At 35.1% G+C, this 17,837-nt stretch overlaps 1 protein-coding gene across 1 annotated transcript in view; it reads left to right on the forward strand.

Annotated features, from left to right (window-relative positions):
- LUZP2 (leucine zipper protein 2) overlaps positions 1-17,837 on the forward strand; it is a 209,685-nt gene that overhangs the window by 81,241 nt on the left and 110,607 nt on the right. Inside the window, exons 2-3 of the mRNA XM_050898228.1 lie at positions 13,201-13,318; positions 14,790-14,860. Coding sequence (XP_050754185.1) covers positions 13,201-13,318; positions 14,790-14,860 — 189 coding nt within the window. The remainder of the gene's footprint in view (positions 1-13,200; positions 13,319-14,789; positions 14,861-17,837) is intronic.

Here is a 17,837-nt window from a genome sequence, read left to right on the forward strand (position 1 = left end):
AACACGGTCGGTCCCTTGCTTAGTCCGATTAATAAATTGAGGTTAGGAGTGTCTCATTACCTGGTGTTTCTTTTTCTCTCGTGGCATTCTTGTCTGTTCACTAAGGATGTTTACTCCAATGAAAAAAATGACTCAGTCACGTTCTGGATTATTCAGATACTGAAATGATAGATGAAAATCCAACAAAAAAAAATTGTGTTTATGAAGTGCTTTAGGCACTGGATGAGTAAACACAGTGGGAACACTGATGGAAAGAAGGGAGCAAATGCCTGTAACATTTTTTCATAGACTTTAAGTGTTTTCTGAAATAGAAATGTTAAGTGAAAACCACCAAAGATTTCTTTAAGAATTGTTCCAAATCTCACCAAAGTCCTACACACTAGTAAGATAAGTTTCAGAATGGATGGACGACACGGTGATTAGTAAGTGTAATTCCTACTAAGCTAAATTTTTTATTATAAACTTAAAATTTTATATCCAAGTTTTTGGAAATATAAATTTGTCTTCCAAGAAAATATATAAATAAACCTAATGTAAAAAACTAAAGCAAGCCTATTTTGCTGATCTATCGTGTTATCCTTTGGATTCTATCCATTCACACATTGTTCTGTTTTTTCAGATATATTACTGATGAATCGTCAAGCCATAAAATATCACAGGCAGTTTTTATTAGACAATTACATTATATTAAGCTTAATTGTATGAAGACTAACTTCATACAGACTTTATTAAGAGAAAAATCAATATGGTTTTAGGTGTTGGTCCAACGGGAATAGCAGCTGTTACTTAACTTATTATGTATCACTTTTTTTTTTTTAAACTTGAGTTTCAGTACATTCTTGAGGGAAACAGAAAGAAGCATTTCACAGGATAAAGAAGTGTTGAAATAATACACATAGCTCTGTATATCATCTGTTGAAAGGAGAGCCACAAAGTAGATAGATATTGTGATATATTGCAATGTTTTCTGTATACAGCTATTTCTGGATAACTTTCTGTGGTTGAATTTGAGAGGACTATATCTCTCTCATACAAATTTGCAATATTTTGGCAAGTGTTAGAGAAATAATTTTGCTTTTATGTCCTTTTCATTTATTTTGCATTTCTTGTTCTTTAAAATCTACCTAATTTCTTTTTTTGTTTTCAGCATTTCTGTTTAATGTTTCGGAAGGTAACATCTTTTTGAAATTGCCAGTTCTCTTGCTTCCCAGGCACTTGTGTCTATTCCTCATAATTTGTATTCACTGGTTGTTTTACATTTTGTTACTCCAAATTTCCCTGATGTAAATTATGCTGAAAGCAGTATTTTGTTGTTAAGCAGTCAGAGACACAGCAGTGGACCACAAGTTCTTTATTTACCTCTCTTCATCGCTTACCCAGGACTTGCCAATTCTTTTGAGCTCTTCAGATATTTCTGACTCTCATTTAGATTTCAGTTTGCTCTTCAGAACTTCATATTTATTTTCTGCTGCTTCTATATCTTCTTTTCCCTTGATGACTTTTGTCCTGTTTCTGTCTTTGTACAAACCACATTCTCTCCTATGGGACCATACCTTGATCCTTAGCAGATACAGCTGTATTTTTCTCTTCAGCTTGCCTGTCTTTTGTCTTTACTTTCTTTTTTACCTGATGATCATATCACATTGAGAAATACAAATGAAGTGACGTTATGGCTAAAGTCAAGATAACAGTTTTGGTTAGTTGGTCAATATATGACCCTAACAAGTAATGCATTTTGGGGCTACTATTTTATTGTATTTAAAATAGAAATTCAGTACATCTGTACCATTCAAGAAGAACGCCTAATACAGTAGAAACAATATCAAATTCAATTGTTCTCAACAGACTAGAGGCCTCCAGTTGAGTACAGGTTACAAGAACATGGATTTTTATCCAGAACAGCACTTATACACAATTAGGATTTATGAGTATTTTAAGCAAGTGTTTGAAGCTTAGTGAGGACAAAGTTCAAGATGTGGAGAATGATTTTTATAATTTATATAATCAGAAGTGAAAAAGACATCCGGAATGTGTCAGCGGAACAGCATCATCGTTATGCCAATACAAACAAAAAAGTAACAAAGAATTATTTCAACTATTTTTGCATATATTAAAGATCCTAAAGAAATGAGTTGCAGCATGCATGGTCTTGTGTTTTGTACAAGCACAGGATAATAGTATCTTGAGATAATCTGTTTTCATAGTGGAGTGAACAAAGTTAAAGGTGGTTTGATACCATAAAGACAAATTTAATGGTAAATTGTTCAAAGGTGTCCTTTCTGGCAGAAAATGAACTTATACAATTGTTTCTGTCTATTCTGCTTATTGTTCTAATGCCACTATAAAGGGGTGAAGAGCAGGCACAAGGACAGACCTGCGAACAGAATTGCTGAGCGGGTGATTTATGCATATAAGGAGCTTGGGTTTTGCTTTTCTCGTTTTGTGAGAGATTGAGTAAAACAAGTATCTAGAAGTCCTTCTGCTAGGTATAACAGAATATTCCTACTGTGTTTCCTTTAAAAACTAGTATTGTGAAGGGATTTGCAGGATTTTTCTTTTGTATAATTATCTAGCAGACGGATTAAAAAAACGAAAAAGAGGAGGTTTACTGCAGGCAAGCTACCCCCAGATAGTTTTGGAAAGTTTACCAGGAGTCCAGGACAGATTCTGGTATTCCCCTGGATGAGGCTTTAATATTGTAAGACCAAGGATGCAATGTCAGAAGAGTCAACTAAAACTGACAAATTTTCTACTGAAGTCTGGGAGCCAGGATAAGAACTTTTATATACTTCTTATATTACGTGGCTTTTGTAACAATTTCTATGCAGAAAGAAAAAGTTGGTTTTGTCAGGTTATTGATATTGCCATTTTCAGACAGACACGTGCTTGCTCTGCTACCACTCTAATCTAGTCAGAAGGCAATTTAACATAATGCTGACCGTCAGGTAATGAGCCGAAGCTCTTTTCAGGACTGTCTCTCAACGGTGTGCTATGATGCCCTTTTTTTGGATTTGCCAACAGTGTGTTGAAAATATCTATGCTAGTTTTATCCTTTATTTTATCCTGTTTATTTAGTAGCACCAATTATGTGACAAGTTCACCTCATGCTCTTGATGTTTTGTTTTGTTTTTGTTTTTGTTTTTTTTTTAATTCTTTCTTTTTACAGTTGTGGGACGTCCACAATGTAGCACACTTTACACCCTATCATTTGGGAATCATATAATTAATATGCAATTATTTAACTAATATCTTGTGGTAATAATGGTTTGGCTTGGTGATATATTGACATATTGAAATAATATTTTAGAGTGAGATATCCCTCAATTGATTTGAAAATTGAATGAAAATTAAGAAATATTCACCCTCAAAGCAAAAGATATGCAGACCTACCATTCTCTGATTGCAACTGAATACACTCAGTCGTTCCAGGTCAGCCAGATTCAGCAGCAGATAGGACTCTGGTACTGGTGATATTCCTTAATCTCAGATGTCAAAGTGCATAAACAAAAATCTAAGTATTAAACTAGCCATACGACTTGCCTACAAAACACAATAAGAAAATAAGTTGTTTACATTTGATGCCTTTCCAACCATGAGGTTGTCCCTACTCTTTATGTGCCTAGCATATTTTAATTCATAGCACCATGAAGGAGAAAAAGGAGGCAGTAAAATTGGATGCGACAGATTTGTTGGCAAGAGTTTCCATGATTCAGGGGAAAAAGGGAAAATATAGGCTGAAAGTCAGGAAACTTTTTTTTTTTTTTTTAATATTCTGATTTTGGTAGCCTGTGGAAATACCTCCCAGAGGTGGTGGCCGAAGTTCCAAGGCTTTGAGCCGTTGTGAAACTTAAAGGGCTGAAACACTATAAACTGTACAACAGAGAACAGTAAGGTCTCAGCAGGAGAAGACAATATAATATTCAATAAACTTTTTCTTCTTGAATTTCTAAATTTCTGTAAGAATGTCTGGAACAATTTTAATCAAATAGAGGGGTTTTTCATTTCTTCACTTGAAAAATATTATTATTTATTTTTTGTAATTATCTAGGTTGAATCACATTAGCCCCAGAGCATGTAAAAGAATAGAGGAAGAATTATACTGAACAGACTGTTTTATTCACATTTGAGCAGAACTAATGTAGAAGTTAGGATGCAACAGCAACTTTAAATATTTGGAAATTGGTAAATTGCAAAAATAAATAATTTGGAAATTGGGAATATTTGGGAAAAAAATTGGGAAATTTGTTGCTACAAGACAATCCTAATATAATCATATTTTGTAATGGTAGGAGTTTAAATAGCAAGGAAATTTCTTTCTTCCAAATTTTAACATATATATATTTCCGCTGCTAATAACCAAATTATTTTGTTAATACCTACTATCTCAAACATGTGAGAGAGGTGGACTGGAAATGGAGGTGAAGATATGGCTTCTCTAAGTTCTTAAGCAGAGTAAAGATTTTGAAAATCTGTAACTAAAGTTATGTTCAAAGGTGATGCCTTTCTAACAAGTCACTAGGCTTGGGCAGCAGAGGCTGCTCGACGTGAGTGAGCCCGCGGTAGCAGCCCTGGTGTGAGCGGGCAGCCTGCCAGTCTTTATCGGTATCACTACTCTGCTGTCAGGACGACACTTGTGTTTGTTGGTTTACTGTTGCGATCTGGGTATTTGTGCAATTACTACCGTACCGGCTGAATTCAGTTGTTACATTCAGCAGCTTTGTTCCGTCTTCAGTCTTTCACAGAAAACATTACCCTGATGATGCTTATTGCTAGGCTTCCTCTGCAGTCAGTGGGAGAGACAAATCTTGCCAGAGAGTGATTCAGTCACTAGTCACTGTGTTCCCTCTCTGAAAGGGTTTGTTCCTCTCCATGAAATATCACAAAATATAAGGGGATTAGCCCATGTCAGGCTGGAGTTAACTTTTGTGAATAAGCTGTGTGAATGGGACGCCCTTGGTGTTGACGGAGTGCAGCTGGTCCAGGTTGCCTTCTTTGGGAACCTTTGTAGCATTCACTTCAGTGAAGGGACTTTAGATTCCCTTAGCAGAAATCACAACCATTTTCTCATTACAGTTTACATTATCAATACAACTTCCAGGCCCTCCCAGGTCTCCGTAAGTGCAGGAGAACACTAATTTTCACACTGCTCATTGCTTTGGCTTTTCTCCCTGCCCTAACAAATACTCACAAGATCAGCACTTAACTTGCATTGTCCATAAACCAGATACATGCTTAGTCACCAGGCCATGGATTCAACGCCTCCTTTTTCTTTTCTTGGTGTCTCTGAGCAATTCAGCAGAGTCAGGATTTAATTTCTAGTAACACAGAAGATTCTTAGGTGCTTCTGGTGCTGGGTAGCAACTGGTGAGGAGTCTAGGATCTTGGTAGTAAATGACGGGTTAGTCAAGCACCTAAGTCCCCTAACTACTTGTATTACCTTTATCCTGACTTCATAAGATGTTAATCTGAATAACGATTTACTAATATATAAAAAAAAAAATCATGGTATCATGGTATGGTTTAGTAATGCAATAAATCTAACTTAGTAGTATTAGATTTTTGAGAAATACCACATGACACAAAGTCGGTAGCTTATCATTAGGACAAGTCACATTTCTTTTTAAAAATAGAGTAGGAGAAGTTAATTTAACTAGCTAACCTTATACCTTGTCGTTTGCCCTTCCACAGCCAGTAGAAATGTTGAGCGGACTTTGGCAAATCTAGATCATATTGCCAGCTGATCTCACTATGCACGTTCTTAGCATGATTATAGGATTCCAGCTTGAATTTAAAAAGAATACTCCTGTGGCATGTCTCTGCCTAGAAATGCACTAGCCCTAGGTTTATACATCCCAGTTGTGTGCATGTTTATATATGTATACATTGTGTGTGTGCGTGCATGGTTATGTATATAGAATCAAATGATCTGGGACTAATTTCTCATCTTGTTGCCTCTGGGTTAATAAAAAAAATAAGTTTACAAGTTCCATTTCTAAAACTTGATTATAGCTGATCAGTGAACTTTACTAAATTAGGTTATTAAACAGTGAAATAGACTTTCAGAGGATACCCATTGAGTTTTGTCCAGTAAAGTAGAAATATTTCAATTTTGTATCAACTGAGACAACAGCTTAGACAGAAAGAGAGAATGAAATTTCCTATAGATGTCATGATGTTAGTAGGTTCTTTTTTTATTAAACAGCAGAATAAATGTAAAATTCCAAAACAACTAGGAGATTAAATTATACAGCTAGCTGAGACAGAAATATTAACCTGACTGTATTGTAAGAGACGTTGGAAAAAAGCGTTGCTGGTTATCTGAGGAGACTAGTGTAACAGTACTGTGTTTAAGGGTAATAACATTGAGGTCATAGTCAAAAGTTTTAGATGTGCAGTAGAAAAACAGACCAAAGGCAGTATTATAGATATAAACGATGAAGAATATCAGAACTGAAAAGGGTAACGTTAGCTATCAGAAAAAGAATGGTTTTGGTGAGAATGGATTTCCTATTAAAGACTAAATCCTGTAGAACCGATGTGAAAAGTGAACTCTACATACAGAGGACAAGTCCATATTTACGCAGTCTATATTTGAATAGTTGTGAAGAGTTTAATAACTTCCTTTCCAGAAGATGTCTGTTCCATATTATAACTGTATAAATCCGGTAAGGATTTATTGCTCTAGGTGAAGTGCCTACTGAATGATAGCTTGAAGAAGAGAAAAGGCTCAGCGCACCTATCTGTACGTTTGGGAGGAGGAGTTATTTTTCTGTGGGGTCAATCACAGGGTTTTGTACACTCCTTCTTCATGATGTTAACTCTTTGCTTTTGTAGCCTGTGCACTTTTCAGTGGATGAATACAAGCTGTTTTTTTCTTTGGGTCGTTATTTTCATTATCATGTTATTCATGATGATTCAATTTGCTGTTTCTTTTCCTGGGGCCAAGCATCTACGCCAGCTGCAAGTTTTCAGAGATCTCCTTTTGCTCCTTTACTCATTGATGGGAACTGACAGTTGCTTCTTTTCCCTGATGAGTCATTGATTCTACGCAGCCAAGAGTTTGCCAAAAAGATGCTAGGTTGTTTTGATTTATTTACGATGAGCGCATTAAAAAATAAGAGGAAATAGATGCAAAGGGCCTGATTCTCTAGCTGCTAGCTGTGTAGAAACCAAATAAAATGCACCAGCACTGCTACCATTTTGTGGGCTATTAAAGTTAGAATAGGTCGGGCACTTAAGTCTACCTAAGCAGTCATATATGTACTGACAATGTAATTTTTATTTGAACTGTTAATAAATCAAGCCTGGACCACAAGATCATGTATTAGTCTCAGTAGGTAGGGATGAAACATTCCAATCAAATATTTTGCACAAATTATGAAGGTCAGGTAAACAAAAATTTTCCTTGTCTCACCCTAAATCCCCAAGTTTTCTGTTCATTTTTCTTCCTCCCTGCCCCCCGCCCCAAGTCTGAAACACAATGTTTAGATAATGCCGAAATACGGAACAGATAATGTAAATACCATTTGAGTATGGAGAACGGCTGTATCCGACAAAGGCTGGATTTCAGCAAGAGCTTATCTTGCTGAATGCTTATATGATTTTTTTCCAAATGTAATTGTTAATTCAGAATTGATTGAAATCAGATAAAAGTAGTTGAAACTCAGGTTGGGTACTATTATAGTACATTATATATATACACTGTAATTAAATATATACTATATATTGCATACTTTATTTAGATAACCTGATCATTCTGTTTGTTGATTATTAATAAATTACTTCCCTCCCACTGAATTTCTAAATATGAGCATAAAAATGCTCATATTTAGAAAGAGAGAAAAAGCAGCTTTACAATGCTCTGTTATCATTATAAATTATTTCCATCTTGTTTGCTTATTTTACAGTTTTAAAGATTATTATCTTCAACTTTCAGATACATTGATTTAGAATTGTGATGAATCTTTTTCTCACTTGAATATAAATCACATTCACGCGTACACATCTGCCGCCAAGACTATGTTCAAAAGATTGCTTTAGTACGTAGGCAATTGTGCACTTTGCAAGGGTACTCCGTATTCACTATTTATGATGCCTGAAAAGGTATACAGTATACTTTTTCCTTAACTATTGCTGCTTTAAAAAAATAGCCAAATGCATGAGGCTGTGACGTCATCATCTCACATAATTTTCTTAGAATTTACAGTAGAATGCCCTAAACTATTAATTGCAATTAGAGCAGAAAAGTTTTTTAAAAAGCGTGGCTTAAATAATATAACTGACAACAGATTTGCTGAAAGAGTCATCTATTTAAGTTTGTCTTAAACTGCAGATTGTATTCCAATTTTTTCTTTTGTTTTAAGGGTTGGGGTTTTTTTCAGTCAGGGACATTTATGTACCATAAATAATTGAAATCTTTATAAAAGTTTTATTTCAAAGACAGGCTTTGTAAACCTAGTGGGAAAAAGAAATCAATTTTTCTTTGTCCTGACACAGTACGTATTATTCAGTGAGAAATAAACTCAGTCCTTATTTTGAAGACTAAAAGCTTAACTCCTAATATTTAAGGAAATAACAGTCAGAGGTGGAGTGATCTCTGGGGTGCAGGTCTTTCTAGTTACTAGACATTTGTCCCTGTTGCATACCAAAAATTAGAATCTGCTGCAATGTTTACCATAATCTATTAAATCATGTCAGTGAGAATAATAGAAGAGTCAAAACAGCTGACTAAGCTTAAAACTGTAAGTGAATATCATTCCCTTGAAAATAAATTATATTGGAATTTACACTGACACTACATCAATAGGCTGACGGTAAAAGCGAAACAACTTGCAATTAGAGTACTATGGATGACCTTAACATGCAGAGCATTGCTAAATTGTTCTGCTTCATAATGAACATTTTTAAAAGCACATTCATGTGCTAAAATGATAAATATTCATTTTAATCCCAGGTGGATATGCTGATAATGACACTTTATTTTGCAGAATGATGTAACTGGTATAACCTAATATTCAGAGAACAGATTTAATCTGTGTATAATTACATAGTGGGTTTCCTAGGAATGGGTTTAACACATGTTGGCCACATAATTATACTGCAAAATGAGTAGAGAACCCTGACAGTTTTTGAGGATTGGAAGATTTCAGAAAGTCACTGGGATTTCATGGTGTTTATGGCAGGGTGGTACAGTGGTGACATGTCACGTTCACTGAGTCAGCTTCTTCCAGAATTGTCCTGTAGTACAAAACTGGCATCCAACTTCGGCATAAGCAAATTGTTCAGTATAGAGCTTATTTTTCTGGCTGCAAGAATCCACTCTCCCTCCACATCCACATAATTTGTCATTGAGTTCAACACTTCACTCTTTTCCTATTAAAGTTCCTTCTCTCACTTTCTCCCACATGGTTAGGGATGATGCCATCCTTCCGAAAGATCCATATGCTTCATTCAGGCAGGTACCTAGATATAGATTAGGTGTTCTTACAATTTAAATCGCTGACTTCAGAGGAATTATGCTGATTAAGTCTTGTTGATATCTGGTCCAATTGCTTTACATCTTGCAGGTTTTTTCTTAATTAGAAAAATAATCTTCTTTTTAGTTAATCAAATTCAGAGGAGTTTGCTGATATTCATCAGGACAAAATTCTGTATTTGTGATTATATGTTTTGTAATTGATGTGCTTTCAAATATGAAAGAAATTTTAGTATGTCATGGTGGAAATATATATTTTTTTTTAATCTAACATTAGCTTCAGAAAATACACTATGCTTTTCATATAATAGCATAGCTGCAGAGTATTGGTGTGCTGATGTGGAACAGTGACTTTACTACTTCTAGAGTGGCCTGCCTATCCATACTCACAATTATATGGCATGTATGTGTGCAAAATCTTCCAAAGAGTGCTTATCAAATACATGGGAGACTAAAATTTGGTTTTTTAGAATTCAAGAAGGGAAGAATAAGAAGACCAATTGACCATGGATCTTTCCTTAAAGCCAATCCTGAGAATACTGTTAATATTAAGGAAGTGTAAAAGTGAAGTTATATTCAGTTCTGTGGGAGAATATGAGAGTTCTTGAATAATCCAAGTGATTAATGATTAGACCACTGTATTTACAAATTTACATCTTTTCACTTGAATTGCACTTTGTTGGTCTAAATGTTGCAAGTTTGCAATGTAGAAATTGAGGTGACTAAAATAGATGGGCTGATCTTGTTGGTTATCACATGGGTGCAGAGTTGCATTTTACTGTCTTCAAATACATGGGCACTGTTCTTGGACACAAAGCTAAGAGTCAAAGCTTGATATCAGAGATAATATTGTCTAGAATTAAAAACCTTTGAGGACCTAATAGTTAACAGATCTGATAGCTATGTCTTATATCTTCATTCTTCTTTCCTTTTTTTATATTATCTTCTAATAGTTCTGAGGGTTTGGTTTGGTTTGTGACTCGCTGTGGTAAGTTGGTTGTTGGTTTTTTGTCTCCTCCTGCCTGCCCAGTGTGTCATAAAAGATAATACAAAGGAAAATATAAGTGCATGCATAGTTTATATTAAATTTAATTTAAAAATTCGCGAAATGTTCTAGTTTATGCAAATTGGTATGTATCAATATTTACAAGACAATAAAGTGAAACCTGTGCCAGCTGAATACCCATGGGGCAGCATAATTGGTTGCTTGGGACAGATGGCCTTTAAATGTTCAAGCTAAACTGGAATTGGAGGGGGGTATTACTTTAAAGTGATCGTTAAAACAGCGTGTTACCACTTGCAGGTCATTTTTTTTAAATGCAGGGTTTAACTTTAAACAAAAGCACGACATTTCAGTGGCAAAAGAGACCATCAAGCCTAGCACACTTTTTGTAATGCTTAAAGAGGAATGGAAGTGATGACCTTATTGAAACTACCTGATTACTTTAGCAGGAGGAAATTCCTCCTTGACCTCTGTTCATCGGCAAATTAAAATGGGAGCATTCTCTGAAGCTTGTCAGGCTGATTACACATAATGTTGTTACTGCTGAGGTGAGCCAGCTCTTTTACAGTGATGTATACCTTGTTTAAAATCACGCATAGCTGGAATGGTAACAAAAAAACTATAGGTGTTTCTATATAAAACTTAATGCAGGAGATTTTGTTTACATTGCATGTAACGACCAGAATGCTAATATTCATTAGGTATTCTAGCACTAGCTAGATTTAATTCATATAGGTTCTTTCATTCAATTTGATAGAAAAATTTGAACCAAACCCTCCATGTAAACAATGCTAAATTCTGGAAGGTTCATAATCTTGGCATATAGATTTTCCTGTAAACCCATGATGAGCTTGACTCCATGACCTCTAATTGTGATAATTTATTCTTAATAACGTTAGTAATCCGTATCAAGGATAACCAGATTACTTATGAGTGCTGTTTAGTTACTAGTAGGTAAGCATAGCTGAGTCCTGGCATTATCTCCTTACACTGACTTCGACTGTGAGAAGACACAGGCTGTTCTCAGAGGTACTTCTTGTTCCCCCGTTAGATCTGCAGTTTTTCCTTTCCTCTGGTGGATGAACACAATCAAAATGGTCTGAAACCACAGTTTCTTGAAATAAAGTTCATCCACATATTGAAAGAAGAAGCAAAACTTATCAAGAGAATAAAATATTTTACTGACAGCTGAGCTTTTTAACTACCAGCTACGGAACATATTAGAAAGATTGTAGTTTTTATTTTACTATTCTGGGAAAACTTAACAACTGGGGGGGCGGAATCTCTCTCCTCTTTTCCATTTCAACTTTCCTCTAAAAGAGAACTTCTGCTGTAAAATTAAACAGTTGACCTAGCAATTGTGCTGAAAATCTTCGCTGAAAGTGTTGGGTGCTACTTTGCAGACCAGAACATCTCAGTTCTTATTTTGCAGCAGCAAGCAGAAATTGCAGATGTTTTGTGTTTCATTAGAGATACAAACTCAAAGAACGCTACGCTTTTTAATTTGCAACATTCTGTCAAAGCTGAATATAATTATTGCTGAAACTTCAATGTAATGTTAAGATTCTTTGCCTAAAGTCTTGCGTTGATGAAAGAGACATTTTATTCACTTTCGTCTCTTCTACATATCCAAAGTATCTTTTAATACAGAATAATTTTCTTTTTTCATAAATCTGTCTTATTTCATAAGCTATTGCTAAAATAGATAGGACTGATATTAGATAGCATATTTAATTTGCTTTACGGAATTTCTTTGCTAAAGTGTGTATTCAGAATCCATTAAAGGAGCATTACGATTCCTGTTTAACTTCAAGGTCTTGGATCTGATAATAAAATAATACTGATGTGTGGCAGAGTTGAGGTTCTTTTTTCCTCCTTCTTAGAACCAGAGGTACAGCAAGGAGAGGGGAAAAAATATTAAGCTGTAGGAAGAATGGATGTTTCAGTTCGCTGATCTGTCTTCCTCAAAATGACAATTTTAAACGAAGAAGTATGTTGTTTTAGAAATAACTGTAATGTTTGCTTTTTTTCTGAAATGGAGTATGAGAGTTGGATCTGTATTTCATTAAATCTAAACCAATATGTGTTGAATTTATTTCACTGTGGATTTTATAAAAACTTTAACGTGTATATTTACATTCCAAATAAAAATTACTATTTTGAAAAGGATAGGATTTTGACTTATCCATTAATTAATAATTAGGTTTGATTCCTCTTAGCATATTTGTCAGTTCTAGTTTATACTGTAAGGAGGTTTAAGTGTGGAGAAATTGTGGCATAAAATAAATTTTACAAAGTTAAAATAGATTTGAATCATCCTTCCCTCAAATTACTGGATGTCACAAAACTTCAGACTTTCAAAGTTTTGCTTAGTTTCTTGCATGGAATATCTTTTGAAACAAGAAAAATCTCACGCTATGTACCATCACTCATGTTAAATATATCCTTTTTGTCTCCTGTTCATCACAGACAATACACCGTTTGCAGTGTTTCAATCTGATAATTTGCACACTCAGATGCAGCACATCATTTTGACATATAAAACATCTATTTGTCTACGTTAGGAAAAATCAAGTTGTTATATAGGTGAACAGGGGGACACACTCCAATTTGGAATCTATAAAGAGTGTTGGAATTAATTCAATTTAGATGAACTAAGACTGTTTTAAAATGCGTTGAGTAATGTTTTGAGAAGATCTCATGCTTTTATTTTCTGTATTAGACAGGGCTATGAAGAACTGGAAAGACAGCTGAAAGAAGTCTTTAAGGAAAGGAGCAATATCCTTCGTCAACTGTCGAAGACTTCTAAAGAACTTGAGGGAATTAAAGTAAACCTCCAGGTTAGGTTCTGTCTTGGTTTCTGTACGATTACTTAGCTTGACTTTTTCATATTGATATCTATTTATTACAAAAAAGTGGGTTTCTTTTTTTTTTTTAAATATGTAAATAATTATTATTTTGTTGATCTTGTACTTAACAGAAACCCAATGTTTTTATGGAAAATGTAATCCTAATGAGATGGGCCCTTTATCCACTTACTCAAAAAAATAAAGAAAATATGAAAATAGAGCAAAAAAGGAAGGAAAGGAAAAAGAATAAGCTGTCTTAGTGGAGTTACCACACGTTTGTCCTCGCAGCTGCTATAAAGGATTTCCTTTGTTGTTGCAGGCTGCATCTTTGCTGATAAGTTACATATACTTAGCCTAGGTTAGCTGCTCACTTTACCTACCTGACATGCCATCTACATGGACTGACTGGTTTTACCGCAGGGCATTACTTTACAAGTTTAGCTGACAAATTGTGCTAGCTGAGCCTGCAGCTAAAGCTGAGACACTTCTGCATTTAACTTTTGGGTATCACGGGTAGGCTGAAAGGGCAGCAGTCAGATTAACTCTGGAGTCAAATCAGCTCCTCAGAGTGAAAAGCAGATTAAAAATCCTGCTCTGGATTTGAGGTCCCGAAACCACCAGATGTTCACTTAAGAGCACGCCCATCTTTTCCAGATATAGTCTGTTGGTCTAGTGAAAACATGCAGACTCATTATCACTTGAGATTTGTCTCTGTATTTCATGCCATTTTAATGGACAGTATTTTTCTGACATTGCATTTTTATCTTCATGTTGATGTAAGCTAGATGGGAAAAATGTAAGGAGTGGAATCCCTGTATCTTTTCACAGAAGAATACTGGTACTGTGTATCAGTACTGTGTTATATTATATTAAAATGTTACATTCTCTTATATTCCAGACTTCTCTGGTTCTAATTAATGTGAACTCTTGAATCTTTTCTTCTTTTTTTTTTTTTTTTTTTTTTGAGTGCTTTACCACTCTATTATTGTAGGGGTTTTCTTCTTACTTTTTAGAGAAATGTGCTTCTCCTTGTAACAAAGTTATTTTAGAATGGGATTTCTTATGCAGCACTGTTGAAGATAGTATTCAGCAAAATTATAGTATGAGAAATTTTAGACTCAACACTGCAGAGATCCAGATGTAGGCAAAGAGCTGTAGTATTACCTTCTGTATATATACACTTATCTTTTTCCTACAATTTTAACACTTTTAGTCATTTGTTTGTTTCTAAATCTACTTATTTTATTTGATTAGCTCTCATTTAATATTTGAAAAACAGCTGTGTACAGTTAGCTGTGCTGAGATATGGTAAAAGAAAAGTCAGGCTATTCCTCTGTTTCTCACAAGTGGTAATATCTGTAATTCACTGGAAGCCTTTTATGAAAGAGGACCAAATTAATCATTTCACAGATGAATAATATTAAAGATCTCTTTGGTAATAGAGTTCTTCCTTTGCTATCAGTCTTTGAAAAATGATGAAGCATCGGCCAAAAATGATGTGCAGAAGCTTCTGGAACTGGGCCAAAAGCAAAGGTAAGACCACACCTCCTCCCTTCTCTTTCCGTTTGCAGACTGAAAACTGTCAGACTAGGAAATTCCATCTTTCCTTTTACTTTAATCTATAAACACTGCTCTATTCCAGAGTCTGCTGAGTATAGCAGTAAAATAAGGGCAAGGAATGCTATTTTGGGAAGTTTTTGAAACAAATGATGTATTTGCTGATATTGGACATATGTTAGGAGAAGATGTTAAAATGCTATAGTGAGATATCTGCTAAAGAAAGGGATTTTGAATTTCTCAGGAAGGTTTAGTCATGAAATTTTCTCTTAAAAAGAAGAAAATCAGAAGTTTTAGAAAATTATTAGTGGATGGTAATGCCCAGTTAATTAAATTATTAAAGTATCTCAATCTCTGAATTTGGAGATGACGATATATATTTCTTCAGGCCTCTTAAGTAAATATTAATGCATGTAGACACTCAAAATCACTAGTCATTGTGCAAATGTAGGAATACTTGCACTGGATATCTGTGAGGAAGCCAGTTAGGAGGAGAGAGAAGTATTCACTTCAAATTATTCATGGAGCACTTAAGAAATAATGAGTTTCCATGGCTGGGAATGGAAGTTCCCAGCCTAGTCCTTAGTCTCAAGTCCCCTAGTGCTTCATCGCAAGTTAACTCTCATCATTCTACTTCTCTTAATTCTTGGAATTCAGAGCAACAAATAACATCAATAGAGTTTTAATAACACGAAAACATAACTAATATAGGGATCACTTTCACTGAAACAATATTATATAATGAATGCTTCATATTTTTCCTTCGGAAAAAAATATTTTAAAACTTTATTAAGGTCATACTTCTTTCACTGTTAGAAATGCAATACTTAAATCCTATGGCCATCTTATTGCTGATACTGTATTTAATAGAAGTACATATGAAATTGCATTGCTATAGAGAAGGCTTGTGATAAAATGACCTTCAGTTCTTCAATACACAACAAATAAGATTCATAATACAATACCCATAAAAGTTCTCATTTTTACTATGATAGGGAAGGATCAGATAGATGAGGATCTTTCAGGTATTCCAGACAAATCTATTAAATGATGAAAGCAAGACTTCAGCTAATGTCCTATTTAAATGCTTACATGTTATATGGCTAGGGTGCAACTGAAGGTATAAGACTCAGCATCACAGCTACCCTTGTCACAGACTCCATCCTTCATACATGAATGTGGTTTTTGTAATGGTTTGATTGCTGTGCAGCTTTTATGAAATAGATTAATTGATTAAAAGTATTGATGGACTGTTTAGTAAATAGATCTTAGTTGCAGATGGGAAAATTGAGTCTGCTAAGGGAAAATTTTACTACATACTACAGGTATTCTTTCTAATCTCCCCCTTAAATCACCCCTTGAAGTCTCTCAAGGTCCACCCAAAAGTACATGTTGACTTTTGCTTCTAAGGGGTTCAGCTATCGAGTATACTGCACAACAGCAGCTCCCAGAGATAGACCCTGGATCGGTGCAGTGTGCTGCTGAGCAGCCCTCACCCTCCTTCATAAAATAAAAGGCTTTTACAATGTACTCCAAGAAAATGCCTTGGAGCTACTACGGGTACTTGACAGCTGTTTACAGGCTTACTGGATTTCACTTCCAGAGAGGTGTGGAAGTTCAGAGTAAGAAGGAGATGTTAAAAATTTGCCAGGGAATCTCCCTCATAGAATTTCACTAAGGAAGGGTTACAGTTTATTTGCCAAGAGCCTCAGGCTGTACTTCATCTGGAGTAAGTGAAGAACAGTGACCATAGTGTTATGCTTAAATCTATTGTATTTGAATCAAAATTCAAAATATATCCCAATATTAATCTTATGATCTTCTTTCTTTGGACAAATGTAAGCTGTGTTTGGTCTGTGAGCACTGCTTTGATTATTCTCTGCAATGATGGATGATACGGTAAAGTTTAGAGTGCTAGAATCTCAGCTTGTGTAAGCAGATGTAGTTCTGCTGACTTCAGATTAGATTAATTTTTTTTAATCCCTTTTGTGTGAATTCTTCAGGACTTCCCAAGTTGCAAGTAAAAATTGGTCGCTTACTATGATGTCTCAAGTTTTATTCTTTCTGTGCACCATCAGCACTTTGAAATGATCACATCTGTTTGTATGATAAGAGAGCTGTGTTGTGCTGATGGTGCATTGGTTTCATGCTGCTCAATCGCTATGTCAATTAAATCTGTTCTGTACTAATGTTGCCGAAATTGCTAAAAGTAGTAGAGTTATCAGCTAACAAGAAAGATGATCCAGCAGCTCACAAGTTCTGTTCTTGTATGAACTAGATGGTTTCCATTCCAGTTTAGTTTTCTCTAGGCTAAATTATTATCTGTGTGTAAACCCAGTTCTGTGTTGGTCCTCTGTGAAGGTTTATCCATGCAAGCAACAGCCCTGAAAAAACTCTGCAGCTGGTCTGAAATATGTCACTCTTCTAATGTGCCACAGCTCCAAAGTGTGTCATATGCTGTGGGCAGAAAGAGGTGGCCAGCAGAGGATCTCAGCCCACAGCAATTTTCGCAATTTTGAGAAATTATCTGACTGCATCAGTAATGCAAAGGGGGTTTTTGATTCAAATAAAGCCCAATCCAAGCAATTGCCCTCTTGGTTTTTTTCTTGTGTGCCAGAATCTTCTACTGAATTTTGTGTTGCTTGTCTCTAGAAAGAGCCAGGTGAAGGCTAAATTTTATCAGAGCATTATTTATTTATTTATTTTAAGGTGGGTATAAACTAGTTCTTATTGATAACAGTATGGTTCCATTTTGCTGTGTTTTCAGTAGCCCACTTTCCTCACTTTTTTGGCGCCAATTCTTTTTGCTAGAAATTATACACTGGCAGATGTTTTGCACAGCAGGCTATTCACTAGATGTAAAAGGTGGCCAATTTCCATCATAGATAATTTTTGTCTTGTGTTGGCACTATAGTTCATGGGGTCATTATGATTTTACTAGCAAGACTCATAG

Source organism: Gymnogyps californianus, chromosome 5 (assembly GCF_018139145.2).
Source record: "Gymnogyps californianus isolate 813 chromosome 5, ASM1813914v2, whole genome shotgun sequence".
NCBI lineage: Eukaryota > Metazoa > Chordata > Aves > Accipitriformes > Cathartidae > Gymnogyps > Gymnogyps californianus.